Below are 24,462 nucleotides of genomic sequence, written 5' to 3'. Positions count from 1 at the left end.
CTGCGCACGTCCGCTGCGCGTCCGGGGAAGGCACATTGATGAAGGGGGAGGGGAGGCGTGGCCTCAGGAAGTGGGCGTGGCCCCGAGGTTTGGCGCGCGATGGCGTCGATGTTGTCACCTTCCCGTCACAGCGCTAGGATCCGCTGTGCAGGGGCGATTCAGCAGCTTTCAAGCAGTAACAATTGCAAGGCTAAAAACAAGACTAAATGTGCAACAAACTCTCCCGGCTTCCGCCTCAGGAGTGGTAATACTATCTTTAGCGCGCTCGCGGTTCTGCGCGATTAAGAAGGATTTGAAATTGGAGTGGGCGTGGCCTCAGGAAGTGGGCGTGGCTGGGAGAGTGGGTGGGACTGTTAACTGTAGAGAGGGCTAGTGAACACTCCTCCTATACTCTGAATCGTTACCCCTCCGGAAGCACAAATGGGAAGACCCAGACGAGGAACAAGAAGGGCTCGGGTTGGGTGATGCGAAGGACCTCCCATTCCTCTGTTTATTTTGGAAAACAACTGAGTATCTACAGACATACATTACTTGTAAATAGATAGATTATTTTGTGCCAGGAATTTTATTTAGTTTATTGCGCTCAAATAATAGCAATATTATAACAAAGCATTCCTGTATTTGTAATAAGAAACCAAGATAGAATTTTGAAATAACATTGGTGTGGTAACGCAATTTCACTGCTCTCCATCACTAAGAATCATGCACTGAACAAGCTTAATAGTAAGGAAGCGAAGGGAACTATTTTTATGTCAATGAAAGGAAGGTTGCACAAAGCCAAGGCCACCCTTCCGTTCTTGTCAGGCGGGACACTTCAGTAATGCAAGTGTAGACCCCAAGGACAGCGATGCAATTACAATGGAAATTAAAATTGAGCACACAAAGATGCTGACTGGCCGCAAATCTATTTTTAGTGGGGATTGTCTTTTCTATCGAAGTAAGTACAGCCTCTGAGCGGCACAATACTGGAAAACTATTATTAGCGCGCTTTATTTTATCTAGATGAGCGAGTTATTTTGTAGGAGAAAGCAGGTTTAGCTCCACTGCATTTCATCTTTAGGAAGAAGTAAGAATTTCAGGGTCAGACTTCGGTTGTGCCTTTAAAACATCTTAGCCCTTTCCACACGCGAAGGCGTTTGGACAAGTCCTCAGCTCAATCAGTGTTGTCATAAAAAAAATATATATAGTCCGTCATTTGTGGTGCTGAAGGGTGGAGAAGCCCCTTTCTCTGCTGAAAGGCAGCGCTGCCTGAAATGAAGACCGCACATAAAAAGTGGGCGTGCATGCCAGACAACCCTGAACTGCAAATGCCTAAAAAATGCAGCCCGTAATAGGGGGAACAGCAAGCCAAAAACAACAGTGGACGAAATGATAATCGGTCCCATGACTTTGGCCCCAGCGCTGTGGCTGATTATCAATTCACACAATGTTTACATTGGATCTGAGGTGCCCCTTTTAAACAGTGCGTTTTCCATTCATATTGGTTGAGGTCTCTGTGGCATATACATACCATATTTATGTGCAAACTTGATGTGAAGTTTCACGCGGGTGGGGAATTAATGTATTTTTCCACAGAGCGATGAACGGGGAAACTGTAGGTCGTCGTTTAGTGGCTTTGACGTTTAGGTTCCAAAATGGAATGGAGAAAGCGCTCTATTTTTTCTGGTTTTGTCACATATTTTATAGTAGATGTGAAAATGGAAGCTTTCTTTTTTCTAGGTTTCTTGTTACTGGGCTTTCTCATTAGGCACATGAAAGGCCAAAATGCTGTTTTACGAAGTGGGTATTCTTATAAAACTATTCTAAATATATTGTTGTTGCTTTAATGTCTGAAAGAGCCACCTTATCTGTAGCATCTCTATCAACAGTTTTTAGGGCTCGCTGAGTCAGCGCGCATGCGCTGCTCGGAGAGACTTTAGGAGGTGAGTTTTCAAAGTGCTGCTGGCTGGCGACAAGCTTGCGTTCACGCGAGGGTGCACGCGTGAACCGCCAGCCTTCAGCAGCAATTTGAACACTCACCTACTAAAGTGTCTCCGAGCAGCGCATGCGCGCTGTCTAACCGGTGTGTATTTACTTCCTGTTATTTAGCCGGAGTACCCAATCCCAACGTGCCTCTTTCTACAAGATAAGCTTATAACCAATGCCTAACTTATAACCCGCTGACTCGCCGAAGTTTTTCCCATTATTTACTTTGTGAAAGCTGGCGTTTTCTTACGTCCGTACCATTTCTTTCCCGATCGGGTCTAAATCGCACTTGACCTACGGGCTTCTTATACTTCCGCTACCTCAGGTCAAAGGGCACATCTCAACTTTTTTGTTTTTAAATTTGTTTCTTTCAAAAAGAAAAAACGTTACCCTTTTTGAACGCGTGTATACACGCAAATTTTACTATTTCTGCCATCTTTGAGTGTATTACTTTAACATAGCGATGACCCCTATATGCAAATTCGACTGTTTCGGACATCTTTCAGTGTTTATCTTTAACATTACAATGACCCATATGCGCAAATATAACTGTTTAGGCCCTCTTTAACATAACGATGACCCCTATGTCCAATCTAAGCCGTTACCAGTAAATGGAAGATGGCCTCATGGGCACTTATTGATAAACATGAAAAAGTGAAGAAAAAAAAAATTGAATTTTTGGGGTACCAGGGCTTATACTATTAGCTTTCTGGACAAACTTGTTCGTGAAGTTCTTATAAAGAAGCCACTGTTCATATACACCCCGAATACATTATTTTACTCAAACGGGTGCAGTGCTGTGTTTCGTGAGACTTTTCTGGGGATACTCCAAAGGTTTGACGTATAGAAACGGTGCAGGAACCTCAGCCCTTTCATGGCTTCAAACTGGGATCAGGCAGGCATGTCACCGGAGCACAGATCTTCCCAGTCCCCTCCAGCATCACCCCTAAACTATTTTAGTTTGCCCATAGCGGCATATAACCAAGGCATGGTCAGACATTTTCCTAATGGGTGTCAGTCCATCATATCTGACAAATAGGTCATTCGGATTGTTCTATGCCCTTCACACAACCACACACATACATACAACCACACCCCCCCACACACAACCACCCACACACACCCACACACATACACAACCACACACAACCACACACAACCACACCCACACCCACAACCAGCCACAACCAAGCACACAACCACACACACACAACCACACACACACACAACCACACATACGACCACACACACACACACAACCACACGTACGACCACACACACACACAACCACACACACATGGACACACACGGACACACACAACCACACACACGAACACACAAACACACACTCAACCACAACACATACAACCACACACACACACAACCACACACACACACAACCACACACAACCACACACACACAACCACACACAACCACGACGACACACACAACCACAACGACACACACAACCACAACGACACACAACCACAACGACACACACAACCACAACGACACACACAAAGGGAGGAGACAACTGCAGCAGGACCTTTGGCTCGATCAGGACAGCAGAACCACCGGAAAAGGAACCCCTCGGCACGACCTGGGCAGCAAGGAGTTGTCACTAGAGACATCGTCATCCTATGAATAATAGTGTCATTAATGATCTAATCTAAACTGTAAACTGTGACAAATAACATCCCTATGTATTGCAGAACCACAAAAACAGCAACAAGCATTGGCATAGCCAATAGGTCTCGCCTTTGGGACCTTTTAAGTGTTTTGCCATGCAACAGTTTTTGTTGCACCAAGGATAGTGTGCTGCATAACTAAATACTTATAAGGTCCCAAAAGAGAGACCTATTGGCTATGCCAATGCTTGTTTCCTATTTGTTAAGATAACATTGCAAATAACACAGGCCTCATTGTATGTTACGATGGTCACCGATTGTGCATTGAGGTGCATGACAGAAGGTTAAGGATCAGAAAACAAACCTTTCCATTACGGACATGAGCCTCGCAGCTTCATGCAGAATTACAAATCACACATGGTCAGTTGTCACCGTTTTGTTGCTCACATTAACACAGTATTTTATATTTCCCAGTAGTTGTATACCTGTTTGTAAATAACCTTGCATGGTTCACTCTCAGTGCAACTGAAAGGCTGTTACTGCATTTGTGTGCTTTCCAACATCTAAGCGGATAAGCACCATTTTGTGTGGAAAGTATAAGAGCCACGCACAAGTAACCCCTTGGCTCAAGACACTACTATAATATGTGAAAGGAAGATGGATTGATTACTAGAGGGATACTTAAATTCACCTACTCATCCAGCTGGTCACACTCTGGACAGCATTTTCACTAATAATCTTCTACTTGAAGCCGGTAAAAGGCTTCCTCTTTTCTGGTCTGATCATATTGCTATTTGTTTTTGTCTAAATTTGCCTTCACTGAAAAACTCTTACAGGGCTTCTTCCTTCATGGTTACAATCCGCGATTGGAAAAATGACGACGCAAACACGGTTAATCAAGTATTGAGCTCCATATCTTGTATTTCTCATCACAATTCCGATGTAGACGCAGCAAATTACCAGGACTGGCTCACGAAGTTCTCTGCTATAGTTGCTCCATTTAAAATGGAGGTGAAACAACAGTCTAAACCATCGGCTCCATGGTTACCGGACAATCTTAGACTGCTGAGACAATTGTGTCACGGTCAAGAACGAAAATGGTGTTCTGCATATGACCCACAGGAAAAAGTGACTTACAATCTGCGATTATAAACATGCTATTTTTGAGGAAAAATCACAAATTTGTATTTCTCAGATTACTAACACCCAAAATCCAGAAAAGAAATTTATTAAAATAGTTGGTTTGCATTCTGGCTCTAAAAATGCAGTAAACACGGATGTATCACAATCATTCTGCGATGATCTTTCAAACTAAGATTTATAGCCTCTTTTCAGAATTCTAATACTCAAGAATTTGTGAGCTAGAGACCATTTCTAATCCCTCGGTGGAGGGTAATACTACTACTTTGTCTCCGCTTTCAACGATGTCTATCCCTCTCGCAAAAGAGATTACTCAAAATTCCTTTGAGGCGACAGATACCATAATTATGTCCTATTTTTCCTTGCTTTTTATCTCCCAAGTGAAGGCATGTATGATGAATATTAAGTCTAGATCCCCTTTAGATCTGGACCTACTGAAAAGTCTACATCTGGTCTTGGATGTGGTGTCAACCCAGTTAAAGTGGATACTCAATTTTGTGATTGCATCTTGCTGCTTTCCTAAGGCCAGGAAGAAAGCAATGGTAAACCTTTGATTAAAAAAGCAAATTTTGACTCTAAAGATTTTAAATTTTTTTGCATGTATCTCTGTTGCCGTTTCCTGCTTCAGTTCTTGAAAAACACATGAATCAAGACTTGATGGCTGTGATTGATAGTTATGATCTGGTGGATCCTGCTCAAACTTGCTTCAGAAGTGGGTACAGTAGAGTCTGCCATGACTCAGCAGTCGGATATTCGATCAATTGTAGTTACGGAACATGCTCCACTACTTATTATGTAAGATTTGTCCACAGCCTTTTATAGTATATCCCCTTCACTTCTGATATCCTGAATTTCTCAGCCTGGGATTAAAGGCAAAGCCCTCAGTCTACTCTGTTCCTTTTATCTGAAAGGACCCAGTCTTTTAAATGTGGACAGTTCACATCTAAACCTTTCCTTTACCTTGTGGGGTGCCACAGGGTTCGTCTCTTAATTCAACATTATTTAATTTGTATGTCTTAGCCAGCTTATTCAGTCTATTGGTTTTAGCATAGTCTTACACTGATGATACTCAGATCATTGTAACGGTGACAGGTGATACCCATGTAATTGCTCAAACTTTTTAAGAACTGTATGCTGGCTATCAGCAATTAGATGAATGATTTTTTTAAATTAAATGCTGATAAAACAGAGGTCCTCATTTTCGGATGTCATCACTCTATTTGGCCTAACAACTGGTAACCGTCCTTTCGGCTTTCCTCCTGCTCCAGCCAAGTCGGCTGAAATCTGCAGGATAATGATTGCTTAAAATCTTGCTTTTCATACAATAGTAAACCAGACTGTTTATTCCTGCTTTAACATCATTCGATCTCTGGAGAAAAATTTCCTTTCATCCCAGAGGTGGCTTGGAAAACAGTCACTGTGGCAGGGACTTCTTCAAGGTTGGATAATTGGAATGTGTTATATCTTAACATCAATCTAGGCTCTTTAACCAAATTGCAAACAGTACATTCAACGTGCAGCAGCCCAACTTATTTCTTCCTGTCCATCCATTTCTAAGGAGTGAGGCGCTTAAAAAAAATTGCCCTGGCTTCACGTGAGGAAGAGAATTTCTTTTAAAACCCAGAGTATTGCGCATCGAACTTGTCATAGTCAGGGCAACAATTTTCTAGGCTTAGTTTCAGTGGTACCTTCCTACCAGGACTTTGTGCACATTGCAGAGCAGACTATTGTTAGTACCTAGATTTCATTGGCCAAAATGTGGAGGTAGGCTCTTTTCTACATCATAGCTAAACTTTGGAATTCACTTTTTCGTTTAATTTCAGAACTAGATAACCATTTCCCTTTTAGGAAGAATCTGAAAACGTGACTCTTCTCTTGTTAGGGCAGACTTTAGCTACACTGGTATTTCTGACTTTAGGTTCCTCAGTTGGGTTGGTTTTGGGTATTTTAAGGCCTTGATGCCTTAGAGTATTTGTGCACTTTATAATTTCTTTTTCATTTAATGTAATTATTAGCTTCTCAAATTACGTTCTCTTTCTAGAGAATGCTAGTGTACTGGGGATTTGAGTGTACAGTGCCAAAGTTGTTGATATATGAAGCATTCCTTCTCAGTCACCCAAAATGCTTTTGCACCCTTCGACAGATCTCATTTTACTCTTGTATTACAGATTGACTATGATCATACATGCTTCTTCCGGGCAAGCTCACTAGGCCTTGTGTACACAAGCCAGAAAAAAGTTTTGTTATCATGAATGGGCATTAGCTTTAAAGGAGACATCTCCAGGCTGTGAACGAATGTAACCTTCCCATATTTCAAATGCCGTACTTGTGATCTGGCTACTAAATATTTTTTGTGGCCTCCGCAAATTTAACAGCCATAGTACTCCCCAAAATGACCTGCCCACGTCTACGCTGTCAAGAGTACCCAGCATCTGCTCTAAAATCTTAAGAAACTCTCTCTGGCATCTCCAATTTGTATCACTCAGTATTGACGGAGCAAGGACTCATATAAAAGAGACTTGCTTGGAAGCAATCCTCTCAAAGCTATTTACTAAATGCTAATGCAGGGAGATTTATTTTAAGTAAATGGGATTAGAGTAGAGATACGTGGTATACAGTGACCTCATTTTATTTTGATTTTAACATGTTTCTTTTTGACCTCTCTATTAGTTCATATTTGGGCCTCAGAGTGATGCCAAAGTCTATATTTCACGTGACTGCTCACGCAAGCGCAGTGACTACCAGACAGAAGCCATGAGGATGTGCTTGGATCGTGTCCAAGGCCGCGTTAGCAACATGTCCTGGGAAAGTGATGGACATCCTGCAGGATGAACAAGACAACTGTTGAATGTATTCTTTTTATTGATAAAGATGTAAAATGCGGGTGGGAAATAAATTAAGGGGCGGGACCACTAAGTAACGAACTAGAAAATTGTTAAAACTTAGCATGGTGTGTTGATCATCCCCCATTTCCTACCCAATCAGAATTGGGAGTTTCATAAATTTGAAACATTTAGGGGTGGTACATGCCATTAGAAAGGTATAATTGAGGTATGTTAGTTAGTTAGTTAGTTAGTTAGTTATAGTTAGTTAGTTAGTTAGTTAGTTAGTTAAGGAGATGCTGATGGTGATGCGGCTGCTGCTGCTCGTGTTGCTGAGATGCTGAGAGACCGGGATGCTGTCCGAGAGCTGATGAAATACTGAAGAAGAATCGAATTGCAGAACTTGGAGCCAAAATCTATTTAATTAGAAGAAGATCGCGGAAGAATCGAAGAAGGAAATAAGGCAAAGAATTAGAAGAAGATCGCGGAAGAATCAATGAGAAAGATAGTGTCAGAGAGGGGTGCGACGCAGGCGTCGGATCTAGAAGTGGTCATCTATCCTGTCCCTGAAACATTTGTTACCTGAGCTGTCCCAGGGGACCTTTCCAGCTTCTTGGCCAAGGGGTTGGTTTCCACACCATTCTAGGTAATTATAATCCTGTTTAGTATATCATTGTACTGCTCTCTCTATTTTTTTCCTCTCCAGGTACTATCATTGCAATAATATCGTTTAGATTATTTTACTGACTTATTTGATAGATTGATTTTCCTTCCTTGGAGAAGACTGTGTACGAATTGTATTTTGCTTTGGCTCACATTAATTTAACTAGATAAACATTTAAACTCTTCCCGAGTCTGTGGTTATTTTAAATATCAAATTTATGTCATTTCACCTTACACTAGCTTAACTAAACAGTCCATTGACCAGAGCAAAGTACTTTGATTTAGAAAGATGTTAAAGAAAATGTTAAGGTAAACTAAACTTGAAAGTATATCACACAAATGGACCCCAGTGGCACCTTACCAGCTTACATAATTGTGTGTTTATGGGCCCAGGTGAGCATGTGGTTTGTGAGTATCGCTAGCTGGTAACCCGCTGTATCAGTATTATGTTTTGAAGTCTGGACAGATAGGCCCCCTTACGTTTTGGCATTTTCAGGATTTGTCAATTTACTCCATTTCCCTTGCCAAATTAAATCTAGCAGTGCCCTATGAATATTTCATAACTTAACGTGAGCAATTTTTATTGGAAGTGACAGAAACACATACAACAGTCTATGAGTTACAATAATTTTATCTGTGTTAATTCTTCTGAACCATATGTATACAATGGCTTTAACCTCTGTAGGTCTAGGTCAATCCACTCTGTTAAGAGAGTTACCCTTCTATACAACTGAGGTTGTTGCAGTGACAAGGGTGTGAAATTCATATCACCCGAGTCCCAGAACATATTGTTTGGGGTTAAGGACAACAGGTTTTCACATTTACTTTGTCCACTGGACAAGTAGATCCAAACTCATACAGCATAAGCACCTTGACTGCCAATTTACAGTGAAGTGTACGGTATGCAAAAGCTAATTGTCTGCTGTGAAGGCAAGATATACATCGATATAAATAAGATGTTCAGAATTGTATATAAAGTTCATAAATGCAAAGCATTTACTCTAAGGGCAAGTGCTCTAAGGAAATGCATTGAATTGTAAGCTCAGCATGCATTACTGATATTGACTGCAATATAACAACCTGCATATATGAGTGTAAAATTGAACAATTTCAGGCTGTAAAGTGTGAAATACTTTTTAGTTGGCAGGTCAGAGAAACAGCCCAGGTATACTCTTCTATTCTGTGGCAAACTTAGCATTTTGTGAAACACATTTGTGGTTCAGACAAGAGTTCATAAAGATTACTTTGGCACCATGTAGATTAAATACCCTTATGGTTGGCGTGATTTCAATTTCCATGTTCAAGCCTAGATGTAGGTATTTAAATATCTTTAATGAGGAAAAAAGAGTTTAAGAGTTATGATAGTTCATAGTATCAAAAATTGGTCTTTGATGTAGGGATAAAAGAGATCAAGAACTAAGGAAGTAATGAGAGGCGCTGAATGCAACTACGGTGCCACCAGGACCACTCATCAGTGCAGGTAGACCACCATGTTTTGCTAAAGAGGATCAGGGATTATCTGAGGAAAACACCCATCCATGCCCCTTTCTGGATGAGGAGTGGGGTTAAGGAGTAATGTTAAGGGTAAAGAGAATTGGGAGTTATGTTTGCAGTTCAAGACCAGCAGTGCTCTTCAGGAACTTAGATTTAAATGTAGGTTCTGTATAACATGGGGGAAATTAATTATGTCCTTCAAAATATTTTGAGCTAAAGATAATTTGTTTCTTATGGGATTAACTGAAAGAATCAAACAAGTAAACACTGAAACAACAATAAGAGCATTTGGGAAAATGCTAACTGTAAGCCTAAAATATGTTGCCTTACATGAAGCTAGGAACCAAAGTCTCTATAGATTATCTCCACCATAACAAATAACCTCTCTCATCTCCATCCCCTTGAATCTTCCACAAACCAACTACTTTCACTGACATAACATAGGTCCTAGTTTGAAAAACAAGTACACTATTTTAGCGTAGGCTATCAGTGCTTAGCGCCAGGACACCGTAAGGTAATCGTGCGCTCTATAAATTCTAATAACATAACATAACATTGATGTGTCCTAGGATCTAGATGCTGTTAACAATAACAATACTAAAACATTTAGATAGAGACTTATGATTAGGTGAGAAAGAATGACAAATATTTTCATTTTTTCTCTTAGCTGATAATCTCTCCATGAGTGAGCATGTCAAAAGTACATCAGGAACCGGCTTCTTCCTCATGCGCATGCTCAAAAAAGTCTTTCAGTAGACCCCTCTACAGGCCAGGAAAACCCTAGTCTAAGCTCTGATAATAACCTGCATGGATTACGGAAATGCCTTACTGGTGGGAATAAATGAAAGCCTGCTTGCCAGGTTCCAGGTGATACAGAACACTGCTGCTCGCCTCATCTTGAGCCTCCCCCCCACCCCCCCACTCTCTAACAGAACGTACGCTGCTCTCCCTTCATTGGTTACTGAAAAAAAACGTGCACTTTTCAAACTTCTCTGTCTAGCCTGCAAAACTCTGCACGGGAATGGACCATGGTACCTTAAAAACAAATTGCTACTGTACATTCCTGTTCGTCAGCTTAGATATACTGATCTACTATTATTACGCCCCAAGCGCATCCGAATGACCAGATTTGGGAGCCGCTCTCTCGCATTCCTGGCTCCACATCACTGGAACAAGCTACCCTTCTCCATCCGCGCCTGTCCCAAATTCACGGTCTTCAAAAAACTTTTCAAAACTTGGCTGTTCAATCTCGAACTCCTCTTCTTTTGGTATGTCCCCTGCTGCAATGGCACCTAGAGATCCCTTCGAGGATTATTTGTGCGCACAATAAATATAATGAATAAAAGAAAAATAAATTAGATAGTTCACAGGCTTAAAACAAGGTGAAGATGTTAGTTGTTGGGGTGCGATGAAGTAATAGAAATTCAAGAGAAATGTTATCTTCCATTTTTAAACTGTGTTATAAAAATGAGTAGTTAGAGGTTTGTTCTCTGATTCCCTTTCAAAACTGTTAGGCTAACTTTAAGCTACATTGTAGGAGGCTGGCTTAGTATATGGTGCACACTTAAGTGGTGCAATGTGCACTTATCTAGGCAAACCTTATGGTGATTTTAGTGGTCTTTGATAACCATGGAAAGTTCTCAAAGTGGTAGCTATAGAGAGCAGCCTATCTTGAAGGAGTGTTAAGCGGCTTGCTTTACCAGTTTAACCTAAGGATGCACATTAAATAAAAGAGACCCATACAGTGTATATATTAAAATACTTTATTGCACAACACTCACTAACACATTGGTATATATCCTGGCAAAAATCTGAGTATTTGCAAGTTTACTTTCTCTCCAACCACTTTTTTCCCAACCCTGGAAGAAGTTTTAGGTCTGCCATTGTCAGGAGTAAATTTCCAACCTTTCGCAGTATGGGAAACAATCACAGAATAGTTGGTGATAACCCTAAAGAATGCAAGTTAGTAGGTTTGCACAGACTCAAAAGAGCATTCCAATCCAGGAACTGTTGCTTACCATTACCTTCAGTCTCAGTATGTAGATCTGCGGAAACGTGGAAACATAAGGGAATTGCTAGTATTCAAACCCTACTATGAAAGGAGCCCTAGCATGATCAGAGAAACTATTTCAGAGCTCGTATATAATGAGATTGCTGCCATAATGTGTCGCCGCATTACATGGCATGAAAGGGACAAGTGGATTTTGTTACGGAAGAAGAAGATTTATGAAGCAACCTGCCCCATGGACAAGTATATATTTTATTAAATTCCACACACCTGCAGGGGGAGACCAAACCATATATTAAGAAAATGGAATGCAAACTGCAGAAGAGGATGGAACTTCGACCAGAAGACCCAGAGGAGCCGGGGGCTCAAGGAACCGCCCAAGGTAAGTACCCAGGAACCCCACAGAGGCTTTGTGCAGAGTGAGAACACAGCCACGTGACCAATGGAAGTCAATGGCAAAGTAGCAGTTGCAATTTTGCAGAAGAAGGATCCTTCCCAGAGGACCCCGAAGAATTCCCTTGGAGGACAGAAGGTTGGAGAGACACACCATCTGTGGATGCCCCATAGAGCAGGTTACCTACACGAGGGGAGCCAGGTGCATAGGGGTGAAGAGACATTGGAAACCTCCGTAGATGACAATGGAAGACTTAAAGAAAAGTGCCTCTGGAGAAGAAGGTGAAGATGTCCGATGAAATCCAAGGGTGGATTCTGGAAGTGAAGAATGTGCAAGCAGATGGGACAGAGTCTATACCACACAGGAGTGACCAGGAGGCATGGAAGAGCAATGCCCACGATGTCGGACGGTTCAAAACGGTTGACGTGACTTTGTCGCTGCCGCTTTGAGGACCAGGCATCACTGAGGAAGACCAGGAGCCGTGCATGTCAGATTTTGGTGACTAGGAGGCCAGTGTCCAGCGGGAGCACCAACAAGCCTTGGTAGCCGCAACTGGTGTGGAGCGTGAAGAACGAGCAACGTTGGGACCAGCAATGTCCAAGGGACTCATCATCAGTAGGGGAGTCAGAGCAGGCCCCTGCAAGCGGGGGAGCCCACTGAAGCAGGAGCAGACCCTAAGGAGGTCCCACAGGCTGAGGGCACAGGTGTCGCAAGAGGACCTCGAGCAGCTCATTAAGAAGGAAGGCCCACAATGCAGAGGATGTGGTGAGGCCGCTGTACTTGACAGGAAGTAATGCTGGAGTTTCTTGTAGCTGGTAGATTTCTGGAGTACAGAGCCAACAAGCTTTGGCAACGCTAGGTCGACAGGGTGTCCAGGGGTTCAGTTCCAGTGGTTCGACGAGGGATACTGGCCTCAAAATTGGAGACAGGACAGGCCAGGCCTTGCCTCGAGGGAGTTGCAAAACCACCACCTGAGTTGCTGGGCCTTGGGAAGTCCTTGGGACCACAGGAGCAGCAGACCGGTCTGCTTGGTTGTGGTGCCTGCAGATACAGGGGAGTGACTTCTTCACTCCAGGGTAAATTACTTTGGGTGCCCTTGATGCCCACAGGTCTGTTGAAGATCCTGGAAGAAGCACAGACACAGACAACAAAGACTACTTGCAGAACAGTGAGAACAAGAGCAGCAGGAGTCTTCCTAGATGCAGTCTCGGTTCCCTGTGAAGTCCAAGAGTCCAAACTGTTGAAGAGTGACATGGTTTCAGTCTTAAGTCTTGTCCTACCACGAAACTGAGGACCCACCCAGAGGTCAGTCCCCTAATTGAAGGGTTGGAACAACTCAAGGGTCACTCCCATAGGAGGAGCAGGACAGAGGGGAGGACACCTTCATGTCCTTTGTCCAGTTTCACACCAGAGTGGGAGCCAAGGGCTCCCTGAACTGTCTCAAACTGGAGTATGCAAGGAAGGCATCCTATGTGCCCTTCAAAGCAGTCTGGTGGCTCTGGCAAGCGCACCCAGCCAAATACACTAAGTCCTGTCAGGAAGGTGGTCACACCTCCCGGCGACCGGATACCTACTGTTCTACGTTCTCCTGCTCAAGCTTGGCTCAGCAGCAGGAGTGCAGAATCAGTTCTGTTGTCAGTAGCAGCACTAGCTTGCGGTCAGACCCTGAAAGGCTGTAACCAGGAGGTACCCCAAGGGAGCCCTCCAGTACATGGGATCATACTTCCAACATTGGAATCGCTGTTGATACTAACATGTTTGATACCAACATGTTTGATACCAAACATGACCGGATTCAGTGTAGCCACTTTATAGTTAGACGTCTCGTGAGGACTAATGTCCACTATCTGTATTAAAATGGCTGACTGCACTTACAAAGCCTGGATAATTGACTCCAGGGTTTGGAGGGGTGTCTTGCTCATGCAGAGGTACCCTCACACTTATAACCAAGTACTTTGCCCTCAGGACTGAAGAGCCTGCCTTAGGGGTGACATAGGTTTTAAGTGCAGTGCCTCAGATATAAGGAAACTTATATCTGTCATGAGAGGTTCAAGCACCAACTTACACAGGCTGTAATGGCAGGCCTGTAGTCACAGTTTGAGTGGACTCCCATGGGTGGCACAATAAATGCTGCAGCCCATAGGAGACCCCTGGTGTACCTATGCCCTGGGTACCTTAGTACCATATTCTAGGGACTTACAAGGGTACACCAGTAGCCAATTGTGGATGTACACAAGTACTTACTTCGGTCAATTTAGGGAGGAAGCAAAGTGACTGGGGTCCTGATTCGAAGGATCCCAAACAGACTAGGTCAAAAACAGACTGATATCAAGCAAAAAGTGGGGGTAACCATGAAAGCAGATCCTACTTTCCTACACACATAAATCTATTTAAGTATGCTTCTAGTACCACACTGCCTAAATAGGACACTCATCTTTGGCTTGTATCTGGAAAAAGGATTAAGCTCTGGGGATATAGTCATCTTGAGATATGGTCTTTCTTGAACATCTTGCTGAATGTATCAATGTAGTAAAGTGGGGTTTTGTTGCAGAAGCCCCCTCCCCCTCCCCCCCCCCCAACACTTTTTGCCTGGTATCTGGTGCAAATTTAACCAAGAGTGTGCTGGGTTCCTTCTAACCAGGTTTCCAGCACTAGTGTCCTTTCCCTAAACTGCCCAATTGTTCCACAATTGGCATCCCTTTAGGATCCTTGGAAGTCCCTAGTAAGTGGTATCCCTTGGTATCTAGGGCCTTGGAACTAAAGAGGGTCCCAAAGGGATGCAGCACGAATTGTGCCACCCTAAGGGACTCCTCACCAAGCTCATGCAAACTGCTATTGCAGCCTGCGTGACTTGGTGCAGAGAAAACTGAAGAGTCGAAATGGCACACGCCTCTGTGGAGAGTGGCCTCCGACCCCGGTCTCTGCGCCTCTCCCCCGCTGCACGACCCAGCTCCTTGTGCCTGCTGCCTCGTTCACAGACCTCAAAGCCACCCGTTCAAGCCCACTGTCTGCCAGGCCAGTCATACTGGGTTGCTGCTCCTGAAGTCTGTTTATCTTTTGGCACCTATAGGGGTATTTGGTAATTCTAGCTGTATTTATTTTAATTGTATTTCATTTTTGGCTTATTTTTTGGCTTCTTTTAATTATGACTTTCCTGGCCCAGTGCTCGCTCCAGTGCCTAACCAAATTAGGCAAACATCTGGTGTCAGAAAGTTTCATATCTTAGGTGTGACACCTGAGAAAGCGCTGTATCCAGTTTTCTTTTTATGGAAACACTGTGGTTCCAGTAGCATGGAACTCGCGCTTCGCGACAGTACCCATGTGTGGGCATATCTGCGTGAGTGGATGTGTCCCCGTGAAGGTCACCCTTAGATAGTACGAGAGTACAGGGAACCCATGATGAGCATATGGGCTGGACACTTATGATTATGAGTTCCGCCGCTCCATGATGGCTTCACTGTACCCCAAAGTGTTTGGTATCAAACACCTCGTCTTAATAAACCCACACTGATGCCGGTGCTGGATTTATTAATAAATGCACCCAGAGGGCATCTTAGAGGTGCCCCCTGAAACCCTACCGTCTACTAGTGTGTTGACTGACTGGTCTCGACCAGCCAGCCACCATAGACCAGTTTCTGACCTCCTGAGGTGAGAACATTGACTTTCGGAGGCCAGGAACAAAGCTGGCTCTGAGCGGAGGTGTTCACACCTCCTCCAAGCAGGATGGGCATTCCAGGGCGGGAAGGTACAAAGGCCCTGCCGCTTTTGTTATGCGACCCAGGCCTCTCCAGATAGTATAGGTTCCGCCCCCCCCTGTCCTGAGCCCACTTTTTGGCAGCAAGACAGGTCAGAAAATTAGTAAGATTAGGAGGTGTGCCCACATTCTGCTAGTACCACACCTAGGGCAGGCCAGGCCAGCTGATGTGGACCCCACTTTTCGGATTCCTCCATGTTGTTTTAGGCAGAATCAGCCTTCTAGGGTCAGGGTTATACTCATTTCCCACTGGGAGTGGCCATATAGAGAGTGTGGACACCTTGAAGGTAGTTAGCACATTGGCTACTAACTGTCACTCCCTGGAAACGCCACTAAATTGAGTTTTTAGGTGGCACCTCTGAACCCCAGAACTTAGATTAGACTGATCAACAGAAGGACGAAGAAGATTCACTGCCTGGAGAGAACTGCATCAGAACTTTGGCACAAAACCATGCCAGCCTCAGCCCTCTCTCAACAGTTGCGACACAGTGACTTGTCTTGCGAGCTAGAGAACTACCAAAGTCTTGGGTAGCCTACCAGCACTTTGAAAACCACCAACAGTCTCCATTGGAGTAGAGAAGCTACTTCCCTGCAGTCCGCATGCACCGACAAGCAGAATCCGGCCCACCGCCTTGCAGCTCCTCGGCCAAACCGACGCTGCAGACTACCAGGAGAAGGTACTCGTGCTCTGGAAGGTCAGATCTGTCTCCCCACCAAGTGTGAAGACATCCGGACCGGGACGCCCTTCACCAAACACCAACAGTGAGAGTCCAGTCCGGATACTCATTGCACCAGGACCAATCAGTCGTCGAGGGACATAGGCATCACTGTGACCCACTTCGAGATTGGCCCAGCTGCTCTGAAGTGCCCCTGCCAGCTGCTTCCCCCTGACCGCAAGGTACATCTTTGCGCACCTGGCCCAGGCGACCTAACCACTCTGTTACAGGGCTGCCCAGTCGGGGTAAAGACGAGCTGACAGTGCCCCCTTGCTCCAAGACCCCTTGTGACCTAAGCCCCCGTTTGGGAGCTCTCATTCTTGCCTACAAGTCCCCCGTGCAGCCTGCTTTTGGGTGGCCCCCATTCACCGTAGCATGCCAGCTACCAGCCTCACCAGCACCCTGCTTCCGGTAGAACCTGTGAGGTTACCGAAGAACTGCTAGTAGTACTTTGGGCCTTGGACCACTACAACTCCGAACCCTGAAGGTGAACCCCTGAAACTGATTGTACCTATCTTTATGCAGCTTTGTCTTTTCCTCCCATAGGATTGCATTGTGCATAAAAGCGCACAGGTTTGAACATTTACTTACCTGTGAATATTGCTATTGAAACTGTACTTACCTTTGAACGAAATCCTTGGTTTCAAAATATATATAAAAAGAAGTGTTATCTTTCTAAATTGGTCTCAGATTTATTCTTTGAGTGTGTGATATCATTAAAAGGGCCAAACTGACTCAAACTAAACCCGCGCTACTTTTCTTACAAAGGGCGGCTGATCCACTGACTCTGTGTTGTATATTGAATTTTATTAAAGTCGCATTGAGATTAAGAGCAACTAGAGGACAGGAGTAAATTGTGATTGTTATGAATTTTATGTACCTCTCTTGTGAATACGTATTCTTTTCTACCAGAGTTCTCATGATGTTGATTTAATTGTTTAAAAAAAAAAAAAAAGTATTGTGTATATATATCTTTTTATGGTGTTTTTAACAACCGAATAAAGAACTACTGAAGAAGAGTTTGTGTGTCATTGATTGACTCTGTGAGTACAACAAATGCCTAGCACTACCCTCTGTTAAGACTGATTGCTCGCCTACACTACCGCAAAAGAGAGCGTTAGTATGATCTACTTTTGACTCTCTGGACAGTGTTCTTTTTCTTAAACTATATAGAAAGCCAGCTTCCAACAACTTAACTTAGTGAAGGAAGGCAGACTATTATTGCTCTTAAAGACAGAAAAGGAGGTTTATAATGAAAAAAACAATAAACCTTAAGTAAGAGAAAAAAATCCTGATGGAGAATAAACTATAACTGTACAAGACTAATGTTGATTTAATTCACCAAAGCACCAAATATCGCTTATTGCGCACAGAGGTTAAATAAATAATAGTCCCCATCCTCTAAATAGTGACATTTTAATATAACTTGTATGATTGTATTTGATGGCCTAGTAGTGACGTTACTTTTTCTATAGTTAAATGCTTTTCCAGTAAAGCCTATTAACTTGTGTAACACAAAGCGTAACATAACTAATGAACACTTCAGTTACCTGAGGTCAAATCTGGCATACAGTCATCAACCTTGTCTTCATCGTCACTGAAATTTTTTAGTATCTTCTTTTTCTCAGATAAAGCTTTGGATGCAGCTCGTCTTCGGCAGTGAGTGTCCAGGTCATGGTTTTTAAAATCTGTGATTGTATCTAACTCTGTAGAGGAATGGATTAGACAATGGTTAGGATGTTATAATGATATCTTATGGTTATACTATCAATGCGCTCACAAATATACTAATTATCACTTGATGTTCTTCTCTATACCAATTTTACTTATTGTAAAGTAGAAACTCAATACATTTGGTTACAAAAAACAAAGTGGGTAAGTTAAACAAAATGCCCAACAAACAATTCTACAAATGAAGCTATGTACACAAATTCACTTTTTTGTCACCTCAGTCTTAACTATCAAAAGGTCTCTGAAAACAGATATGGTTGGGGCTGCAATACAAATATAAAAATAAAGTGCAGCACCGTTAAATCTTAGGTTGACAGCAAAAGATGCTGGAGGGGGGGGCTTGGGAGGAGTAACAAAGTCTGACCTGGAAGAGTCTACAAGACCACTGGGAGGAGAGAGACGGCCTGCAGCTGCAAATGATACTGGAGGGAGAAATCGGACGCGCGATGAGGAGGGGGAGGGATGAAGGGGGGGAGGAGGTCAACGCGGTGTGACCCGGGAAGAAGCTGCAGGACCACAGGGAGGAGAGACACGGCCTCCAAATGCTGTCTTATTAATGCTTGTTCGTAAATGGAAAACAAGCATTTGCAATGCAATAGGTCTCGCATTATTAAAGTTTGGAGCTATTGGCATTGCTAAATAATGCAACACCAATAGCTCAAACTTTAATAGGCTCTTAACACCAACAGACTGTACCAACCAAGGCACTAAATGTCTCTAGTTTCACAGCGCCAACCACTTGTTTATAGCATGGCGATCCAAAAAGTCCTGCTACATTAAAAAATTTACCTATCTGGTTGCATAGCAAGTGTTATTATTCTCCAACGCGGTTGTACTCCTTGTATAGACTCACGTAATGCAAGTATATCCCAGTAGCGATAGCCTACCTCACTGTCCTATGTTATAAGCTAAAGAGAGATGTGTGGGGTTGGTGGGTAATATTCCTATGTGATGAGTGAATATATTGTCATGCTATGTTCATTTAGCATCCTCAGATGGAGCCGCAGTGCCTTCAGGCTGCTGGTACTTATTTTTAAACTTTTTAATAAAGTGCCAACGTAGTTATTGGATCACAAGTTTGAATAGTGAGTGCTGTGAGGTCCAACACAAACAGTACAATAAATGGTGGTGGAAGGGAACATCACAGTAATGTCTCCTGGAGTAGAACACTTTTCAGCGAGTCGAGAAGTCAAAATCATGAACGTAACTGGTGCTATGTAAAGCGCTCTGATACCTGATTGGATTCGGGTCAAGTTCGCGCTATATAAAACTCTGCAAAAAAGAAAATAGGAGGGTCGCTGAATGTCAGGGAGGGGGGAAGGGGACGGGGTCTTGCGACGGTGCAGAAAAAAAAAAGAACAATCAGGTATAGGAAGAAGGAACGCTGATGAAGGGCAGTTATGGGAGGTTGGAGAAGTTTTTGAAAAGAAATGAAATGTGAATAAACAAGAGAGGGTCAGTAGTGTGTTAACGAGGGAGAAGAGAAGTAGGGGAAGTGCGATGAGGAGGGCTAGCAGCAGTGCGAGGAGGAAGGGGAGCAGTAGCACGTGGAGGAAAGGGGAAAAGCAGTGCCACTAGGTGTTGGAGAGCAACAAAGGAGACGGTGGGGGGAACAATGGTTAGTCGGTGGGGTGAGGGAGCAACGGAGGTGCTTGAGACTGACCAGCTGCACGAAGACGACGAAATTATTAGCAGAACTTCAAAAACCGTAACATGCTCCTTGGAAAATGCATTTACAGTGAAGAAATTTGTGAACGTGTTTGGGTTAAGTTTTAAGTGAACTTTACGTTACCCTTCGGTGTTACTGGCCTTCTAAAAGATAAGAGAGCCAGACTGCAGAAAGAACTAAAACAAACGAAAAGGGCTACAAAGGGACAACGGAGGTACGAGGCAAGTATAAAATAACAAGCAGGAAGTGGGATAATGGAGGGGGTGGCAAATGGTGAGCACTTTCGCGGCCGCTTTGATGTTCTCAGTGGCCGCGCTGCTCACTGAGAACATCAAAGCAGCCGCGAAAGTGATCAGGCAGGCTGACAAATGGTGCGCGCGCCCGGCGCACATGCACTGTATTTGGAGGCCTGAAAAGCACTAGCCTGGCACTTCCAAATCCCCGCTTACTAAAGCTCTCGCCAGACCAGCGCCAAAGCGCTGGCTCAGGCGAGACCTAAAAATAAAGTACCTGCAGTGTAAGTAGCCAGTAGAAGGACACTAATCAGTGGCCAGTGACTGGAATCTGTACTTGGTCCACGCTCCACTTCATGGAGGACAAAGCAGAGCAGAAAGTGAAAGCAGACCACATGCTGGCCAATAAGAAGCATGTAAAATAGAGCAACACTGGAATCAACAAATGGTGAGTTCTGGTAAGTATTTGATGGGTTCTAATCCGCTTTTAAGATGTCGTTTTTTAAAAATACAAGAGCGCTGTGCAGGCGAAACCCAAAAGGGAAGTGTTTGCTAGAACAGAACCCAGTGTAGCAGGCTAAAGGGTTTTGGAAAGTGAGTAAACCGTATCAGTGAGCCAACCCTAGAGTGAGAGGTGAACTCCATGAACAGCTCAGAAAATGAAACCTCGAGTTTGATGTTCACTAGCTTAGGACATTATCTACATGAGCATCAGGCTCCTATTTAAATATAACTAATGCGAAAAGTACCCGGGATAGCACTCTGCATGAGTTTTTTGTTATAAATTAGATCAAAGCCGCAAATTATCACCCATCTACGTTCTCAAGTCGGAATCGGCACATTTAACAACCACTAAAATGTTTGCTGTGTAAACGAAAGCAGACTCGGAGTGTCATCTGCTGAACAAAATCTGTAGATGGGATATTCATGCCTCAAATGGTCTTGCACTTTGGGTGGCATGAAAGCCAAAGGCAATATGTAGCTTACCCAGGATTTCGCCGTCCACACTGCAGTTTGAGAGGAGGGGACGGCAATGCACATGATCAGTTTGGGTATCTGTGCATGTTTCAATACCTACATGTTGGACAGCAACAAAAAAAAACAAAGAAATAAACATTGTAACCGATGAGTGATTGATAAATCTGTGGCGATACAACCACACATTCTGAGTTTGAGTCTTATTTTGGGCTTATTTTCTCAATAGGACACCTATATTGCAATACCACAATATGCAAGGGCAGACTACCACATAGCTCCACTAATAGAAAAACACTTCTCCAACTTCTAATGTTAATATGGCTCAAGTAGAGACAAATTAAATTAATTAACCATGTCAATCATACCATTTGTCCCTCCGCCCATCTCGCTGACAATCAACAAGGGCGCTTAAACACTACATTGTAGACTAGCACTAAACAGATGTGATCAAACTTGCAAGTCAAAGCTCACATTTTTAAACCGTTTTGATACAAAACAATATCTTAACTCGAATATCTTAACTCAAAACTTGTACTCTTAGTAGGGTTTTTAGTAGGTCAGTTGCAGACGTCGGGTGAAAACAACCAATACATAGTAAACCTTACTTGGTGATGAGTGCACCTCGATTGATGTTTCTTGCACTGATAAGGCTAAGGCAACTTCTAAGTCTCGTTGATAGAGTGTGTCATCCAATGTTCTCCTGAAAAAAAAAGGTTAAGTTATGAAGTTTGTATTTTAGTGGTCTTTCCCTATGTTTGAAATGTATACTACAGTTAGTGATAGAACCAACTGTTGCCACATGTATATTAAAATTGCTCTTATGTAGTTACAAATTAAATGTCACAAACTAGACACTTTTTCTTGCAAGGGATTTCCTTACAGTATGTAAATATCCGAAATCCCCTTTGCAAAAATGTCACCAGAATCCCAAGATGTCAATAAAAGACCATATTACTCATTACCAGTTATGTATTTTTTGTATTCCATGTTTATTTTGGGGTAATTAGCTTGAAAAAGCTATATTCTTCAAAGTGCAGCTAACAATGGACCATGAATGGAATTAGAATGTTTCGTTTTTTTATCTGACATGAATAAATTGTTAATAAAATAATGGACAATGGAAAAGGTCAGAAGATTGAAATCGTATTAAAAAGTATGTACTGCATAATTATGGAATTTCTGCATTTGTCACATTTCCATTGAAGATTTCACACAAAAAAACGTTGTTTCTAGCTTGGATGTTTGAAGATAACACTACCAGGGAATGAGCTGCATAGTTGCATACTTTAGATATTCTACCTGCATAATCTGGCAATTTATGCTGTATAATCCTTGTAGCACTGGCAATAGTAAAGTTCTGCAGAGCGGGCAAGTGGCTGCAGTTATGGTGAGGACATTCATATTCCACAAGGTACCATTAAATATTTTCCATATTTCACATTTGCGTGTGAAATATGGGGAAGGGGAAGAAAAGAAAGAAAAGGGGGAGGAGCAGGAGGAGGAAGAAGAGTAAAAGGAAGAAGATGAAGAAGGAGGAGGATGAAGAAGAGGAGGAGGAGGAAGAAGAGGAGAAGGATGTAGAGGAAGAAGAGGAGAAGGAAGAGGAAGAAGATGAGAAGGAAGAGGAAGAAGAGGAGAAGAGGAAGAAGGAGGAGGAAGAAGAGTAGAAAGGAGGAGCAGGGTTCTATTTGATATGTAAACTTTAGATTTCAGATGGTATGTGTAAGAAAGTGAGGGATGAGACCTTCACAAGTAATAGGTTTGCAGATGTCTTATTACTGTGAACCAATTACTCCATTGTAGCATTTGACTCTTTGGCTAGCGAAACAGAGCTGCCCAAATCCTACTCGGGGGAGGTGGTGTGGGCTAGCAACCCTAATTCACTGGTACACAACACCACTCAGTATATTATTGTGAAGCCAGTGCTTTTTCTTTTAAAAATGAAAATTACTGTAAATACAAGCACACCTTTAAATACTAACTGTCAAACATATGAATCAGTTAGATAGAAATATCTTTGGTGACACATTATTACCTTTTGAGTGTTTGATGCAACGCCTTAAGTGGCCAAGAGTATGAGCAGACGTGAGTCGCTTGCTCTTTGTGTCACTTGAAACAAGCTACACACAACTGAAGAAGCTAAATCAGGCTGAAACCGGTTTGAGGTTGCTTGCGTACCAGTTAAGAGAGGACCTCTTAACCTTGTCAGTCACTGCTCTCCCCCTGTGCAGCTCCACCGTTAAAGCACTGTCCTCAGCGCCAACTTGAGCTTCAGGTAGGTGTTCGAGGCCCTCCTCCACCCACAGGTTCCTGCCAGAGCCTCATCCCCGGCAGTCTAGTGGAAGAGACTGCTTTTCTGCTAGTCCGCTCTGTGTCTGTCATCCTTTTCTGTTTTGCCTTTTCTATTTTGCCTTTTTCTATCTTGCCTTTTTCTATCTTGCCTTTTTCTATCTTGCCTTTTTCTATCTTGCCTTTTTCTATCTTGCCTTTTTTCTGGTTTCTGTGTCTCCCGCCGCTACTGCCTCGGTGGCCCTCCCCCCCAGTGTTCCCGCCTCTTAGCTGCTCACTGTCCCCCACCCCAAAGGCACATCAGAGGCAAGCCAGTCTGCGACCCGACCGCAACCAGCACCAGGGAGCCTGGTCCACTGACCCCCCCGCCACTATGACCCCAGCACTCTCCACGCACTCAACCCCGAACGCAATAACTGCCAGCTCTCGACACCGAGCACCACCCAGGGCCCGATCTCCTGCTTACACTGCCGCCGCACCTTCAACCACTGCCGGACCCAGGCAGCCACCCCCAACCCACCGGATACCACGGTACACAAGCCACTGAACTGCATCCTCCTCAACATATGCTCCCTGCACAGATACACCGTAAAAATCTGGGACCTCCTCAACACTCACTCGCCCGACGTCGCCTTCCTCACAGAGACCTGGACCAATACCAGCTCTTTACCACACATCGCAAACGCCATCCCCGATGGATATAACATCCCGAGGAAAGACTGCCCCAACCATCCAGGAGGAGGCCTCTCCATCGTCCACAAGAGCTCTCTCCGACTAACGACCACCAACTCTGACAATGCCTCGCCCCCTCATGGAACACATCCACTTTCAGATGCAGCCCAACCCTTGAACGACGCTCCACAGAACACTCGCCTACAGACCTTCCGGACCCCGCATCCCCTTCACCAATGTTATTGCAGATCACATCGCTCCCCATGCCCTCGCCTCCAAGGACTACATACTACTCGGGGACCTGA

General features: G+C 43.6%; 1 protein-coding gene across 1 annotated transcript in view; it reads right to left on the bottom strand.

Annotated features, from left to right (window-relative positions):
* RAD51AP1 (RAD51 associated protein 1) overlaps window positions 1–24,462 on the bottom strand; it is a 361,837-nt gene that overhangs the window by 180,365 nt on the left and 157,010 nt on the right. The window contains exons 4-6 of the mRNA XM_085652597.1: window positions 21,802–21,896; window positions 21,206–21,292; window positions 18,136–18,291 (exon numbers count right to left, since the gene is read on the bottom strand). Coding sequence (XP_085508723.1) covers window positions 18,136–18,291; window positions 21,206–21,292; window positions 21,802–21,896 — 338 coding nt within the window. The remainder of the gene's footprint in view (window positions 1–18,135; window positions 18,292–21,205; window positions 21,293–21,801; window positions 21,897–24,462) is intronic.

The sequence above is a fragment of the Triturus cristatus genome, chromosome 4_1 (assembly GCF_964204655.1).
Source record: "Triturus cristatus chromosome 4_1, aTriCri1.1, whole genome shotgun sequence".
NCBI lineage: Eukaryota > Metazoa > Chordata > Amphibia > Caudata > Salamandridae > Triturus > Triturus cristatus.
Note: the sequence above shows the minus strand (reverse complement) of the source record. Positions and strands in the feature narration are given on the sequence as shown.